Here is a 16,177-nt window from a genome sequence, read left to right on the forward strand (position 1 = left end):
ATATAAAAATGTCTCTACATCTTCTTACTTAAGGGAAAGCCTATGTATATGGCTAACAGGGCGACCAGACATCTGGGTTACCCAGAGTAGTGCTTGTTTATACTTGCCTTCCTGGCGAAATTGCAACTATTAGAAATAGTACTCTCCTTGTCTTGCAGACTGATTGAATACTTCAGTTTTTAGGGCTGATTGGCTCTCAACCCCTTCGGAACAGTGCATGGAATATAATAGGAATGCCGGGCTTTCCCCACAAAGGAAAATTTGTGTGTGTGTTTAAACCAAACCTAAAAAACTGATAACAGCGGCTTAGAAATAGTATTTATTTCAGAATCGTGCATGTAAACGTGAGATTAACAACCCTGGATCCCAGTTTGACCTTTCTGTAATTGCAGAGTTACAGTTTTGCTGCTGTGGTATTAGAATAATTTTTTAATGTCATCCTGAAATAGAGGTGGGGATTGTAAGTACTAATGCAAAGGTAAATAAAAAATCACTTCTTGGGGATCCCTGGGTGGCGCAGTGGTTTAGTGCCTGCCTTTAGCCCAGGGCACGATCCTGAAGACCTGGGATCAAATCCCACATCGGGCTTCCTGCATGGAGCCTAGTTCTCCCTCTGCCTATGTCTCTGCCTCTCTCTCTCTCTCTCTCTCTCTCTCTGTGTCACTATCATGAATAAATAAATAAAATCTTAAAAAAAAAAAAAAAACTTCTTGGGGATCCCTGGGTGGCTCAGCGGTTTCGCGCCTGCCTTTGGCCCAGGGCGCGTTCCTGGAGTCCCGGGATCGAGTCCCACATCGGGCTCCCGGCATGGAGCCTGCTTCTCCCTCTGCCTGTGTCTCTGCCTCTCTCTCTCTCTCTCTCTCTCTCTCTCTCTCTCTCTGTGTCTACCATAAATAAATAAAAATAAATCTTAAAAAAAAAAACACTTCTTAAATGTATGCAGTTGGTTTATTTTCTCTGTAAGAATCATAAAAGTTGACACATTACCGATAATTGAAATGATTAATGACTTATCAGCAAGGTGATTTGATCAGACCTTATACACAAACTTTGGTATACTCCAGAATGCTTTATTGCACTTGTGATGCTCTCTTGTCTAACCTAAATTTGCATCGCATGGTGATAACATGGTATACGTAGTGTGGTTAAAGTAAGTAATATAAAAGAAAAAAAAGAAAGAAAAGAAATAGTACTCTCTTTCTCAAAAGTGTGCCAACAATACGTTTTTGGTTACCCTTCTTATAGTCAGCAAGTATTTGATCTCAAGAGCTAACTCATTCCATTTGCAAAACCCCAACCGCCCTACTCTCTCCTTCGCCCCTCTCCTATCATCATCTATGGTTGAGGACCAAATCCAAAATTTCCCTCTGAAAGGATCAGGAAGCCCTCTGCACATGGCCTTCCTTGGGTCCCTCTGAAAGGATCGGTAAGCCCTTTGCACATGGCCTTCCTTGGATGGGACATGCCAAAGTTACAGATGTGAAGTCCCTCCAGGAGCTTCGTCAATGAGCAATGGAGTGTTTGAGTCCTGTGTAATTCTGTTTTGCTATAAAACTATGAACATTAGTCACCTAGGTAGTAATTCTCTGTTACCCAGATTTTTTTCTCACCATTAATAGACGTGCACATTCACAAAATGCACATAACGTAAACACCGATGCCGTAACATGCATGTGACCTAAAACTCTTACCATGTGCCATAGAAATAGAGTCTGCCATGGTTCCTTGATTTGGAGAATTTGTGCTCTGGAGATGCAAAAACAAAGACAGGTTTTACCATAGTGTTGTTATGATTCATTTACAACCCTCAAGTAGTAAGTTAGGAAACTTACTTTCTCACAAAGACAACTTTCAGGCCTCCAGTATTTGCCAAAGATAGCATTCCAGATTTCCACTGGCTAATTCTCTGTTACATCAACTTAACAAAAGGGTACATTCTGCTTTTATCCCAGCAGAACCACGAGAAATAGATGCATCCAGATTATCATGATTGTTATGGTGATTTTATTGCAGTATAATCCATGTACTTGGGTGCTACGTTTATTTATTCAAAAGGAAAATGTGTATGTGTCACTTTGTCAAAGAATCAGAGTATTACACTATTATTTTGGCTTCTACTGTTACCTAGTTTTACTTTTGTTTTACTGCCCCTTTCTCGGGTCCTAATTTCATACTTATGCATTTATGCACTTATTTGTGATTAATCATTTCATATGAGAAAATAAGCCTTTTTTTTCCCTTTGCAGCCTTTTTTGGAAAATACCTCAATGAATATAATGGCAGCTACATCCCTCCTGGGTGGCGAGAATGGCTTGGATTAATCAAGAATTCTCGTTTCTATAATTACACTGTTTGTCGCAATGGCATCAAAGAAAAGCATGGATTTGATTATGCAAAGGTAATTTTCAGGCACTTTTATACTGCATCAATTTACTTTGTGCATAATGGGGAAAAGCCATTTTCAGTGAGTTAACTTATCCACGAGATTGGCTTTCTATGTTCTCACAATGTTAGAATGAGAAATTTTAAGGTAATTTTAAACTCCAGGCAAGAAAAGGACTTTCAAGGAACACTGACTTTGAATAGTGATTCTTTTTTCCCTCATTAGGATGAAAGGCAATCAGCCTTTGATGAAGCATCATCAAGAAAATCATAGATGCCTCCACTCTGTCTTGTGATTTCTTTTTTTTTTTTATTTTTCTGCTCTCTAGAGGATTTGTCCACCTAATCAAATGTTCATCTTGTACCATTTTGCTTTTCACTGGGGTAAAAGTGTATTTCATCTGTGACTTCAGGTTTAGATGTAAGAGTAAGAGCAGACAAGCGCAATAATCGAGGGTCAGGAAACTACATTCTTTGCTTTTACTTCTGTCTGGCCAAGCGTTGATATGTGACAAGGCCACCTGCCTCTCGGCAGTCAGTCCACAAAAGTCTCTGAGGCCATCAATCCTAGGATTTCCAAGTCAATTCATAGAAACTGAAATCGACACGTCCCTCGGTTCTCTAACAAATGCATCCCAGATTAGACTTTTTAAAATTCACAAAGGTTTTGTGATTGCCAACTTAAAATAAAACAATATTCCGATGACAAGAGTGAAGGGGGAAAATATCGTCAAATTTAGCCTGCTAATTAGCCTAAAATATCCTCTTCTCTTCTAGCCATGCCCATCTCTTCCTCACTTATCTAAAAGAAGCTGACAATCTGCTCTCTCTAGCATAGATCACTACGAAAGAGCCACTGGTAGAAATCAGAGAGAGGGAACTTGATTTAATTTTGGCACCGTGCTGCCTTTATGCTTGGCCCGATTTGAGTTCAAGGAACTTGGTGCGAGATAAGGTCTAAGTCTTACTCTTTAGTCCCCTTCCGAAAACAATGAATGCAAATGAATTCACAAACATTGCTAATAGGATCCCAGACTCATCAAAGTGGAGAGCTGGCGGGGACCTTGGAGGCAGATTTGAGCAATGTCCTACAAAGTGCGCTAATTGTCACCGCTATCATTTTTTATCTGTGGGGATGCTTTCATGCTCCTTGTTCAAGCTATTAACCTTTCTTTCCCTGTTGTCCTAAGGAGAGCAAAGTAATCAAGATTCCCTCCAAAGACTAAAATTAGCGTAACTTGCCCATTATCACAGCTGATTAAGTGTCAAAGACAACTGTGTCCAAAAAGAATATATGGCTTTTTTTTTGAGTGAGAAAAGGAATGAAACAGACACTCCATGGAAGAAGGTGATAGCCTGTGGACTTGTCCTAACAATGACATGTGACACAGATTTCCTCCCTTGGGCACTGCTTTTGCAGCTGTTCTGGTCCTTGAGTCTACATGTGATTAGTCATGCCTGGAAGCCTCTGACATTGTGAACGAGGCCTGGGCACTTTCTGAATAAAGTTCGTCAGGGAGCTCCAGGCCAACGATACCCACTTAGGGGAAGCAGGTGGTTTAATTTAAGTTTTCATCGTTCCTTTTCATTCCATTTCTTCCTTCCCCCTTACAGAGTTGCATCAGTCCCTTGGACTGCAGCTTAAGTCATTTTATTAACAAGTCAGGCTCAAATCCCAGCAGCTGTATCATTTTAGTTGTGCAATTAACAGTATAATCTGCAGGAAATCAAATGCTCCCCATATTTAGTGTTTCAAGTAAATTAATTGATAAAATATTGTGGCTTTTCCCTGTGCACCCAGATTTTGGCTACGGCTCTCATTAGCCATTATTGCGCAATTCCCACAGGTGAATTTTTAATTTAAAGAAAAGACCTTTTCTTTAAATCTCGTGGATAAGGCCTTTTCTTTTGTGTGTGTGTGTGTGTGTGTGTGTGTGTGTTCTGCAACTGTGAATTTGTAGTGGGCGTGGGTGTTTCCTGCCCTGGAAAGTAATTAAATTTTTTGTCAACGAATTACATCAATGAAACCTGAGAATGAAATATGTATCCGGTGTTTCATGCGCTCTAGCATTTGGGTTGCCAGATCTGATCATTATCTTGGGCAAACAGGACTGAACTTTTTTTTTTTTCTTTCCTAATTGCTAAGTTGTGCCATACTTAAAATGAAATCTTTGCATGTTACCAAGCTAGCAACCCTAGAACGTAACTGGCAGCTGATTTTGTCTATTATGGAAGATGTTTTGCTGCTTTGGGAAGTATCATTTTCCCTCCTGCTTTAGACCTTATCTCTTCATTCAGTGAGATGCTTCTGAAGAAAGCAGTATTCAAATGTGATCTGATGAATGTCACCTTTTGTAATTTTTGTTTTGTGTCAAATGTATGTTTCAGGACTACTTCACAGACTTAATCACTAACGAGAGCATTAATTACTTCAAAATGTCTAAGAGAATGTATCCCCATAGGCCCATTATGATGGTGATCAGCCACGCTGCGCCCCACGGCCCCGAGGACTCGGCCCCACAGTTTTCAAAACTGTACCCCAATGCCTCCCAACACATGTGAGTAATAACGTCAGTTCTGGGACCTGCTGAACTCAGGCCTTTCCTTTGCTCCTCGCCTCCCTCCTCCCCACTCCCCCCACTTCCTTCCACGCCGCTTCTCCAGAGGCAGGAACACCAGCTCCTGCCATGAGACCCCAGGCCGGGGGGCCTGGCATGAAGGACTTGTCTAATGGTGTGATTGGGAACCACATTTCCAACATTTGTAAGTAGCTAAATGGAAAGGAAGAGAAGCGCATAGGGTGAATGGGGGAAATTTTTATCAGGCGTTCCCTTCAGTTGTCCTAAATAATATTCCTGAGCATGATCTCATAAAAATAACAATCAAGCGGTATGCTTCTCCTAGCAGCAGAGTGGCGCTCCCTGGTCTGGCTGTAGAAACGGGTTGGTCTCTAGGCGAGCACTGGGCAGCTTTGCTGCAGATGTGCAGTTAGGATTGCTGTAGAAAGCAGCTTGCATGGGCTTGCCCGAGAGGCCTTCTCAGGTCACGGCTTTAAAATAACCTGATGTTTCTTTTTGAGAGGCTTGCTGAGGAGGGGAGGGAAGGCCCAGGGGAAGGGGGCTGATGGTGTGGGGGCCCGAGACAGCCGAGAGCCCTGTTACGCCGATAACTCTCACTAGCCAAGAGTGGAAAAGCCCGGATGCTTTGGCAGCAAAGAACATGATTTTGTTTTTTACTCTGTCGACTTGCTTCCTTCCCATCCGTTGCCATAACACGCAGTCTTCCCCTCCAGAGCAGTTGGCTCTGTGTCCTCTGAACCATCGGCCATCAGACAGGTAGGGAGCGGGGAATGGATAAGTTTCCTTCATCACTAAACCTCCAAAATTGGTTCTTGATCTGTTTATGCTTAAGTATCATCCCTTTTCATCCACACTGATTTCCCAGCCACAGTCCCAGACAGAAAGAAAATAGATTAAATGTATTTATGAAAAGAGAGAAGCGCCGAAGGCACTGTAGTTGCTGACCATTATGTATCCTTATATTCTTATTTTGTTTTATCTTATAACTAATAAACCGATGGCTTTGGGCCAGTGGTGTTCAGATCATCTCTGTCATATCAAGTGACTTCGAAAGAAGGAAAGAGGTCAGAGCTGACTGTGATAGGAACTAACAGTAAATATAGAGCCAGGACAGATATTCTACAGAGCATGCGAAGTAGGATGGAAGAATGGAAGCGTTTTAATACATAAACTATTGCCAACAAAGCAGGCTGCCCCAGCACCTGGGGAACGTGGTCTGGGTGAGCCACTGTGTTTTGGAAAGAACCCTGGTGGATGCATATCCAAACCTCTGAAGATCTACGGCCATGTAACCATGCACCTAAATCCGTGAGCAAAGCCCACGGGTGGCAAGTGGCTCTCCATTACAGGTCGCTTACAGAGTTAGCAAGCAGCCAGTTCAGTGAAAGAGAAAGGTCTTTGCAGTCTTCTTCTGTGCCCTGGGGACCCACCTCTCTCCTCTTTTGAATCAGAAATCACTCTGTGTAAGTTCTTTTGTTGCGTTGGCAGATGCTCCCACCTTTGACTGGTGTTTTCCCCAGGAGAAGGGATTGACAAAATGTGGTGTTTTATGGCTCCTTAGGAGTCAGCCTGCCTTTGAAGCTCCCAGGCAAGGTCCTGGGCCTACAGAAAAAGCAGCTGCAGGTCAAGAGGTTCTGACAGCTTCTGTGGCATACACAGACAGCAACTGCAGGACGAGAGGAATCTGCAGGCTTCTTGGGGCCTTAATGATAACTAAAATAGAGCATTTTTGATTCCAGCAAATAAAAATTGTGTTTGATTCCACAAATATTTACAAGTGGCGCCACACAGTACAGCCTGGATGTAGGCATGAGGAAGACACGATTGCTAACAATCGGGAACCAATGAGCAAAGACAGAGAGACTGGGACACTGCAGCCAAAGCCAGCTTGCCACCAGCTTTTGTTAATGAGACTTTATCGAAATACAGCCATATTCACTTTTTTGTGTGTTATCTGGGCTGCTTTCACAATTCAACAGCAGAGCAGTTGTGGCAGGTACATGGTGGCCTGCACCACTCCAGTTATTTAGTCTCTGATCCTTTACGGAGTGAGTTTGCCCCTCAACCCCTACTCTAGGGGGGAGGATGGGCAAGTGTCCAAATCGCCTTATCACCGCTAGGAAGAGAAGTGATTAAGTACCAGGCCAGCCATTCAAGGGGCTATGGAAGTTTGGAGGAAGAAGTGCTCACATTTCTTAGGGGAACGTGGACAAGTCATGGACCAGCAGACATTCAGAGCGGGCCTCAAAGAATGGGTAAAATTTCTGCAGCTGATTCTACAGATTGAGTAGATGATTTCAGGATGAAAATGCAGCATGGACAAGTGGTCACCACGTTAAGTGAGGCAATTTAAGATGTGACCTCAGAGAATGGCATGCAAGGAAGGCAGTAAGGGATAAAGCTAGAAAGGGAAACTAGCAGAATTTTGAAGACTTAAATGAATGTGTAACCATAGGAGAGAGTCACCGGAGGTCATTTAGTAGAGTAGTGATGTAAGGTGGAACATGGTCATTTTCACATGCAAGTCGTTTCAGTTATTCCCTTTTAGTTCACATGAACCACCTGTGTGTCTAAAATAAAATCTACACACGGCAGAGTGAAGTGCATTTAGGCCTTTGAGACAAACAAGTGCGGGTTCCTTTTTCATCCGTCCTCAATACTAAGCCTGTGGGCAACTTTTTTTAACCTCTGGGAACCTCCACTGTCTCATCTGTTACATGCGGATAATACTCGTGCTTTGATATGATGTCATGAACAAAAATTAGTAGAGGAAGCCTAAAAAAAAAGGAGAGGAAGCCTACCTCAAGTCCCCACATAAGACCTGGGACACAGAAGCCACTTCATAGCTGCGAATTCTTATTGATCCTTTCCGTTAAGATGAACCCCATAAAGCTCTTTCTCAATTCCATCTGTCTTGACCTACAAAAAGTACAGTTTTACTTGGCTCAACTAAACGTTGAGGGGAAGCAGCTGAAGAAGTGACAAGTTGATACATGTCCATTGCGATGTGGCAAATCTCTTGACAAGCTAAGACTCACACGGTGATGAGCCTCTCACACCTGGCCATCCTAAAACCACAGCTGCAGTGTGGGCCATGCTGTCTTTTCCAGGTGCAAAATGTGCACTACGAGCAAGTGCCAGTGGGGAGACCACCCTTAGCCATAGAAAATGAAAATCCACACTGTGGGTTCAGTGCTTCAGCTTCTATCTGCTGCTAAGCGTGGGGCTCTGGTGCACCCCGAATGGAGAGATCCGCTGTGTCACCCACAGGCCTTCGAAGGCCCCCTGGGGCTCCACACCTTGGGGTGTCCAGGCCTCCCTGACTGCCGCTCGCCAGAGCAAGGGGCTGGCAAGAGGCGGTGGGTGGCTCTCGTCCCCATGAGTGACTGCACAGGGTCACAGTTCAGGGTGTAGACAAAGGAGACAGATGAAGACGGGCAGGCTAACGGGGGAGCCCGGAGCCCCGGCATGGCCGGTTTCCTCAGCAAGAACACGAGCACCACATGCAAGCGAAGGGATGGAAGAAGCTAAGTACTTCGCAGAAATGTTTGCCAAGGGACGCCTGGGTGGTTCAGTGATTGAGCATCTGCCCTCGGCTGAGGTCATGATCCTGGGGTTCCGGGATCGAGTCCCACATGGGCTCCCCGCAGGGGGCCTGCTTCTCCCTCTGGCTGTGTCTCTGCCTCTCTCTCTCTCTCTCTCTCTCTCTCTGTGTGTCTCTCATGAATAAATAAATAAAAATTAAAAAAAGAAATCTTTGGCAAGTCCTCTGAAAAGGGCGAGAAGCCCACAGGGGTGAGAGAAGCAAGTCCTTTTGGAAGGTTCCTTTGGGAAGGTTCAGTCCCGGGAAGCTCGGGCTGTGGACCTCCGACCCTCTGGGACTGGAGTGGGTGCGTCGTGTGTCCAGGGCGCGTTGCGCTCCCCACCAAGCCAGGAAGCCGGACCCATGTTGGCCTGTTGGCTTTACACACAGAGGCTTGAGGTTTTGCCAACCCACTAAGAATGAGGACGGATGTGGCCTCACTGTTGAATCAGAGGCAGCTCTGCTGTGCCTGGCGTCGGTGACGTCTGAGGGAGCCTCCATCATACAGGGCATTTAATGATCCTTCCCCTAAAGCTCTTGGTGGTGGCGAGGACCCTACTGAGCTTTCAGTAAATTACCTCCCCGTCCCCTCATAGCACTGCTGTTCCCCCACTCTCACTTTGACGTAGCTCTTCTCTCCTGGCCTCCGTGAGGTGGTAACGTGCAGCAGTGGCAGGAAAGGAGCTTCCACTTACCTACCCGCTGATTCTGGGGGAAGCTGAGGGACTCCCCTACCACCTTCCTACAATCATGCACCTAACGACTGAAATTTGTTGTTGTTGCTGTTGTTCCAGTTTGTCAGTTGTTTCTCCCCACCCCTGGAAATGTGTGCAATTATGTGTGCAAACACACAAACACGGATTCAAGTGAAATCTAAAATCTTGGCAGAACAATCCAGGTCCACTAACTTGCAAGAATGGTTCTAAAAGCACCGTTTGGGGATGACGTAGTCTGTCAAAGGGACAACTACCTCTGCGTGAGCCTCAGAACAAAGTTTTTGAAAGGCCTTTGCTGTCCCAAGTTGGAAAGAAATGTCTGTCCTTAAGAGAATTTGCCCATTCTTATTTCATTTCTTCCACAGATCCACAAAAGAAAGGACTTTTGGAGATGGGAGAGCTTTAAATTCCCCATAAAATTCTTTGATTTGGGCAAAACTCATTGCTCCTTTTGTGTGCCCACTTTGTTTTTCTCTTCATCATTGACTATGTATCCCATGGCACTGGCTGTTTACCCAGACCCTTGAAATCAAACTGCACACCTCCAGGAGGCAGCAGTCACACAAGATATCATGTGAATGAGGCCCTGCAAGACAGCTCTTTCCTAAAGGCAGGGCCAAGCCTCACATCTCTAGCTCTGGTGCCTGGGGAGCATGGCTCCTGCGACATCCCCTGCCTGAAACTTTTTTGTTTAGCAAATGAATAAGCATGTTAACCCCACCACCTCGGTGACATTAAGCCATTTTTAATAGCATAAAAATATTTAAGCAATCGGCTTTATGAATTAAAGGACACCTACAGATCACCTAATGCCATAAATTCTTAGATTAAAAAATGAAGGCCCAAACTCTATTCAAAAAAATAAAAAGACCCAAATGGCTTTGCCCAGGTCGCATAAGTAGATTAGGGAAGCTGGAGCCAAAACTCCGTTCTCTTGGCCTCAGGTGATCTTTGCACTGGCCGGGGTTTGCTCAGTATACTTCACAGTTACCATTAATATCAGAAGTGGCTGCTGTGTGGGGGTTTGCACAATTCTGTTGGAGTTTGCAGCATTTTAGAAGACTTTTAAAATTAGTTTCCTGCGGTATCTATAATCAAGATCATTTGATATTATTCTGTGTGCGTTCAAATGTTACCTACCTAAAGACATTTGAACTCAGGTGGGGAATATCTCTACAAAGTCAATTAAATAAGTTCAATTTGAGTGAAAGCTGAGATGGTGTGGCTTGGGAGATTAAGTATAGAATTTCCAATTTAATGCTTTGAGTGTGTGTGTCTTAAATCTGTATAACAGGCTTATTCTGGGAATTGAAACCCTATTTCATTTCTTACAAAATGATGGTCCTGCTACCAGTACCCTTTAAGAGTTAGATCGTTAGAGGTTTTTTTTGTTGTCCAAGACTAAATAACAAATGAAGAAAACACTTGGTCAAATATAAAACACTATAAAATATATAAATGTATTTCTTTTATAAAATATAAAATTATAAATATCAAATATAAAATGTATTTCTTTTCTCTGGGTGACAGCAAAGGCCATCGGCAATAAAAATGAACTGCTAAGTTTCTTGCAATTCCCTGAATATGGATTTAATATACAACACATGCATTTCTTAAAACTATTTCTTTTCTACTGAGAATTATTCTCCCCAAATACCCACCCATCAAAAAGAAAGGTGGCATTATTGATTTTCAGAATTCTTATTCCTGTTATGCTAATAAGCAATACAGGAGAGAAAATCAAAGCCTAAAGAGAATTGGCACAGATGGCAAAGGTTGAACTCACAAACGTGTGGTCTGAAGGATCTGTGATCTAATGCTGAGCAATAAATCCAAACAAGTAACAACTGGAGAAAAGCAATATGCAAAAAAAAAAAAAAAAAGAAAAGAAAAAAGTTAACATTTCAAATAAGAGCATAGTCTACTGAGGGCTCCAGGCATGTTTGTGGAGAACGTAAGGCCTGGAATACATAGTTTATGGGTAAATCCTCCTCTGAAGAGACAGCAAGACGTCTTACCCGATCGGGACATGGATTTTTTTTTTTTCCCCAAGAAAGCAACTGATACTCAAAAACGTCAATTTATTCATTTGTCCTCTCAGTTTTAAAGCAAACAGCCAGTGTAATCTATCTTTTCGCTGATGCAACCAGCTTGCCTTGGAGGGTCAGACTTTATCTTGTACTGTCAGCAAAAGTAGACACTAAGCAGCTGGTGGGGGGCACTTGAATGGGAAGCCAAAGAGGCTAATATTTTAAACCAGGACAAAGGCTAAGGATTTTCGGACTTACTTTTTTTGAGAGAAAGGAATGTATGTATCAGATCTTTTAATGACTGGGATTTCGAGGCACTTCTTGGGGACTGTGGTGCAGTGCCCTGGCCGTTATGACGTGATGGAGAGCGCCCTGGCCCCGGACAGACTTTCTGAGCCGCCTCTGGACACTTTACTTTCTAATTTGTGAAACAGGAATAAGATGTCCTGCCTACACCTCATGGTTGCCACGACAGTCCAAAGAGCTACTCATGATAAGATCTCTGCCAGCTACCTGCCATTATAGGTCTGATGTGATACCAGGATTTGTTCTCTGGTGTCACTGAAATCTCTTTAAACCCCCACATAACTTTGAAGTTGTTATTCCCATTATACAGGTGAAGAAACAGAGGCTTAGAGAAAAAAAAAAAAAAAAGTTACCCAAGATCACACACTAGTAACAGGGCTGGGATGAGATTGCAGGTGTGATCCCCACGCATTCTGGAACAGTTGGACATGTGATTTTCCACTTTTCCCTAAAACAGCTACCTGCTTCTTTCTGTGGCTGTCGTTCAGCTGCCAGCTCCAGCTCCTCTTTGAATCATTGTGACTCAGTTCTTAGGGAAGCAAGCCTTAATTATCATGGGGAGGGGGGGGACCCGAAGGCTGCATCTTCCAGGAATTTGGCAGACCCCAGCAGGAGGCAACCACAGGTCCTTGGCAAAAGATCACTTTTCAACAACATTGTCAATTCCAGCGACCCCCGACCTTCCACCTGCAGGCACCCCCCCCAACAGCTGCTGTTCTGTGGGAAGCAGTGGCAGTCTGTCTTCCTTTAAAAGGCAAATTCGTACCCCCCTCCTCAGCCCCCTGCTGAGATCCCACCTGGGATTTCATCCCCAGAGCTGGGGGTCAGCTCCCACTTGGAAAATTAAGGGGGGAGGGGGCGGGGAAAGGCAAGCTGGGGGGTGGGGAGGGACAGTGGCTTTGACAGCAGACCTGAACTCTCCTCTTTAATAGAAGCCAGATTTAACATATGTCATTCTGCAAATCCGGGAGTCCAATTTGAGGCTTGTAATTTGCTGCGACCTTCCCCGGTCCTCCAAGCGAGGTGGAGCTATGCCAAGCACATCAAGGTAGCCAGTAGAAGATGTAATTTGCCCGCTGTGAGCCTTCGTTTCGGTTCCCTATTGTTAATTTTTATTTGTGTTGAGGTTTTGTGGCTTTAAAAAAGTCAACTCGATTTATTTTAAAATCAAGGCAAGCCAGCATCAAGGCAGTGAGAGGAAGATGTTTAGGTACTAGAAAGAAGCCCTGTGTAATCTGTTATAGCCATATTCTTTTTCAGGGCACGTATCAGTAAATGGATAGGGGACCTTTCATGACCCACTTGCTATATTTTTCTGACCTTCAGCTCCCCCCACGGGTGAAAATCCCTCTCCTCGGAGGCTTAGAAGCCCCTGTCTCATGCTCCTCAGCCCCTCGATCTAATCCTGTTTGTACCACGACATGCTGCGTGGAGAATGAGAAACAGGGCTTACATGCTTTCCTACCCCAGGAACTCCTGACATGGGAGAGGCTGATCTGCCCGTGTTCACTTTTAGATATGAGGAACCCTTTCAGGCCAAAAACATGGGACCAAGTGGCTCATGAGTCACTTACTGGCTAAGCAGAAGGAAGCTCATGTTGCAAGTTTCCCTTAAAAAGAATGGTAGGTGATCCCAGAAGAGCTTGTTGGATTTTAATGCAATAGGATTTTTCGACCCAGACACTTCTATAGAATGTATTTGTTTATTGGCTTCCGTAGGAAATTCATGTGCCGCTCTACTAGGCATTTTTAAGTGTGGTACAGAAAGAGATAACAAAACGTTGATAGGTAGATGATAGATCTGTTGTTCCTCAAAAGAGGTTTTTAAGAAAGTGCTATTATCCCCACATACAGATGAGTAAAGTGAACCACACTTGCTTTTCCTACTCTGCAAATCTGCCCCTTTACAGGGAGTGGACTTACACTACTGAGCACAATTTATATAATTTTAGGGACAGTATATTCTGTGCTCAGTGTTATATTGGTGTTCGTGCTGTTGTGCTTCTGCTAGTTAACCAGCATCCACACTGATCATCAGGGGGACTTATTGTGCCGAGAAGGTGAATGGTACCAAAACAGCATTTTCAACTATCAAAAGAGAGGTTCTGCAAATCCACTGGCAGAAGAAAATGTATGATAATGGGCAGCATTTATACAGCTCAGCATGCATGTAAATAACCCAGTATACAGTCATGTAGCTCAGAAACCCCAGGCTTACCCCCAAGGGAAATTTGTACCATGACAAACTAGAGGAGTACATGATCAGCGCCCCTGAATTCACTGGGCTCACAGTGAATATTTCTCTAGGGCACTTTTTGGTTTTTGGGGTTTTTTAAATATTTTATTTATTTAATTTTACTTTAGAAAGACAGCAAGAAAAGAAAAAAAAAAAAGAAAGAAAGACAGCAAGAAGGGGGAGGAGCAGAGTGGGGGAGAGAGAAGGAGGGGGGAAAGAATCCCAAGCAAACTCCATGCTGAGAATGAAGCCTGACACAGGGCTTGGTCTCAAGACACTGAGATCATGACCTAAGCCGAAATCAAGAGTCGAATGCTTAACTGACTGAGCCACCCAGGAGCCCCTGTTTCCCTAGCTTTATAATATAATGATGGGGCAGTGTCCCTACATTTGTCGTTGTCCATGATTTTTCACTGATAGGATCTTCCCCAGAACAGACATTGGCTATCAGATTTCTCAACCAACATGGATTGTTGCTTATTCTGTGAGACCAGTTACTTGTAAAGTTGTGGGTCATATGAAAAGCAGTCAGACGTAGGAAGCACCCCGTATTTCACTTTTCTTTCATTTTGTTAGAATGGTCCTAATGGACTTTGGAATTGAGTCCTGGATCTACCACCTGGTAACTTTGTTCATCTGAGGATTTAACTTTGCTAAGCCTCAGTTTTCTCAACTGTAAAATGGGAATGATAAACCAAGTTCCAAGAACAGCAGAGATAATTGAATGAATTAATGTGTACAAAACAACAGAATAGTTATGAACTTTGGGAATATGAAGTGACTACATCTAACGGTCAAGGGATATGGGTTAGATATCAAAAAGAAGGTGATATATTTTGTGGGTTCTCCAATGGAATGTATAGGACACCCCTTGGTTTTTTGCAATAAATTAGATATAGACTTGAAACTACCTCCCTGTAGTTAACAAAATTTGTGCTCTGCACTTGTATTGAACTGTCTATAAAAAGAATAGCTTTATTGGTAAGCATGTATATTGTAGAAGTAGACTTGGTTATAATTCTAGCATATGCAATTAAATTAACGGTATCTATACACAAAGTTAGGAATGAGAAAAATTCATACTAGATATAAAAATAATAAAGTAATCAATAAAAGAGCCAGTAAAAGCAAGAGAAAAAATATGTTGAAATTATGATTCATCATTATTCCACATATTTGTGACTATATATCTAATAGCCTAATTAGCTATAAAATTTTATGAGTTAACATCACCATGAAAACATTCTCTTCTGTATTACCTTATTTTATCTGTAGATGTTACAATACCATGATCATCTTGATGTGTTTTTACACATTTTATTCAATGAGTCCAAATGAACTTGTACTAATTACCTTTTTAGCTGCCTGTCTTGGTTTTTTATAAATGTGAATCCATATGCCTTTAGGGGATGTGTGATGTTTGAGGTAGTGAAGATTTTAGCTCTTCTTATAAACATAGAAGATACGTGGGAGAAAAAAATGGCAATGTCTAAATTGCCTTTCCTAAATGATTATTTCACAGCCTTCAACTTGAGATATTTCTCTAAATGACTAAAAATATATATAGTAAGAATCCTTTCTGGATATTTTCAGAACCCCTAGTTATAACTATGCACCAAATATGGACAAGCACTGGATTATGCAGTACACGGGACCCATGCTGCCCATCCACATGGAATTTACAAACGTTCTGCATCGCAAAAGGCTTCAGACTTTGATGTCAGTGGACGATTCTGTGGAAAGGGTAAGCACACAAACTTGCCTTAGTGACAGGTTTGGGTCCAGCTTCTTTTGTGTAGCTCCATTCTTGCCAATTCTGTTTTTGTTTTATTGTTGTTTTTGAGAGAGAGAAAGAGAGAGTCTGTGTGTGTATAAGTGTACGTGAGTGTGTGTTTAGTGACTTTATCTTCACTCCCTTATCTTGACCCCTTCTATTACCTCTCAGGCTTGGTTCTTTGGAGCCAATGGCAAAGAGGAGATAAAAATCAAAATACCATAAGTCAAGGGCTACACTCACAAAAACGTAAATACCTAAAGCTGGTATAAAGCAATGGGGAATGGTTGGGATTATGGTGAACTTTATTTTTTTAATATCTTATTTATTTGTGAGAGAGCAAAAACAGAGGGAGCAGCAGGCTTCCTGCTGAGTAGGGAGCTGGATGTAGGGCCCAAACACAGGACCCTGGGATCATGATCAGAGCTGAAAGCAGATGCTTAACCCACTGAGCCACCCAGGTGCCCCTATAGTGATCTTTAAATGCCCACATTTATAACAAGAAGAAACTACCCAGCTCCTGATATTTTATGCCATGTAGGAAGATCGAGCTAGTATCATGAGGTCTTCT

General features: G+C 42.9%; 1 protein-coding gene across 1 annotated transcript in view; it reads left to right on the forward strand.

Moving 5' to 3' along the window:
* Window positions 1-16,177, forward strand: part of SULF1 (sulfatase 1) — an 80,112-nt gene that overhangs the window by 21,951 nt on the left and 41,984 nt on the right. The window contains 3 exon segments of the mRNA NM_001048115.1: window positions 2,247-2,398; window positions 4,771-4,940; window positions 15,426-15,576. Coding sequence (NP_001041580.1) covers window positions 2,247-2,398; window positions 4,771-4,940; window positions 15,426-15,576 — 473 coding nt within the window.

The sequence above is a fragment of the Canis lupus genome, chromosome 29, assembly GCF_011100685.1.
Source record: "Canis lupus familiaris isolate Mischka breed German Shepherd chromosome 29, alternate assembly UU_Cfam_GSD_1.0, whole genome shotgun sequence".
Lineage (NCBI taxonomy): Eukaryota > Metazoa > Chordata > Mammalia > Carnivora > Canidae > Canis > Canis lupus.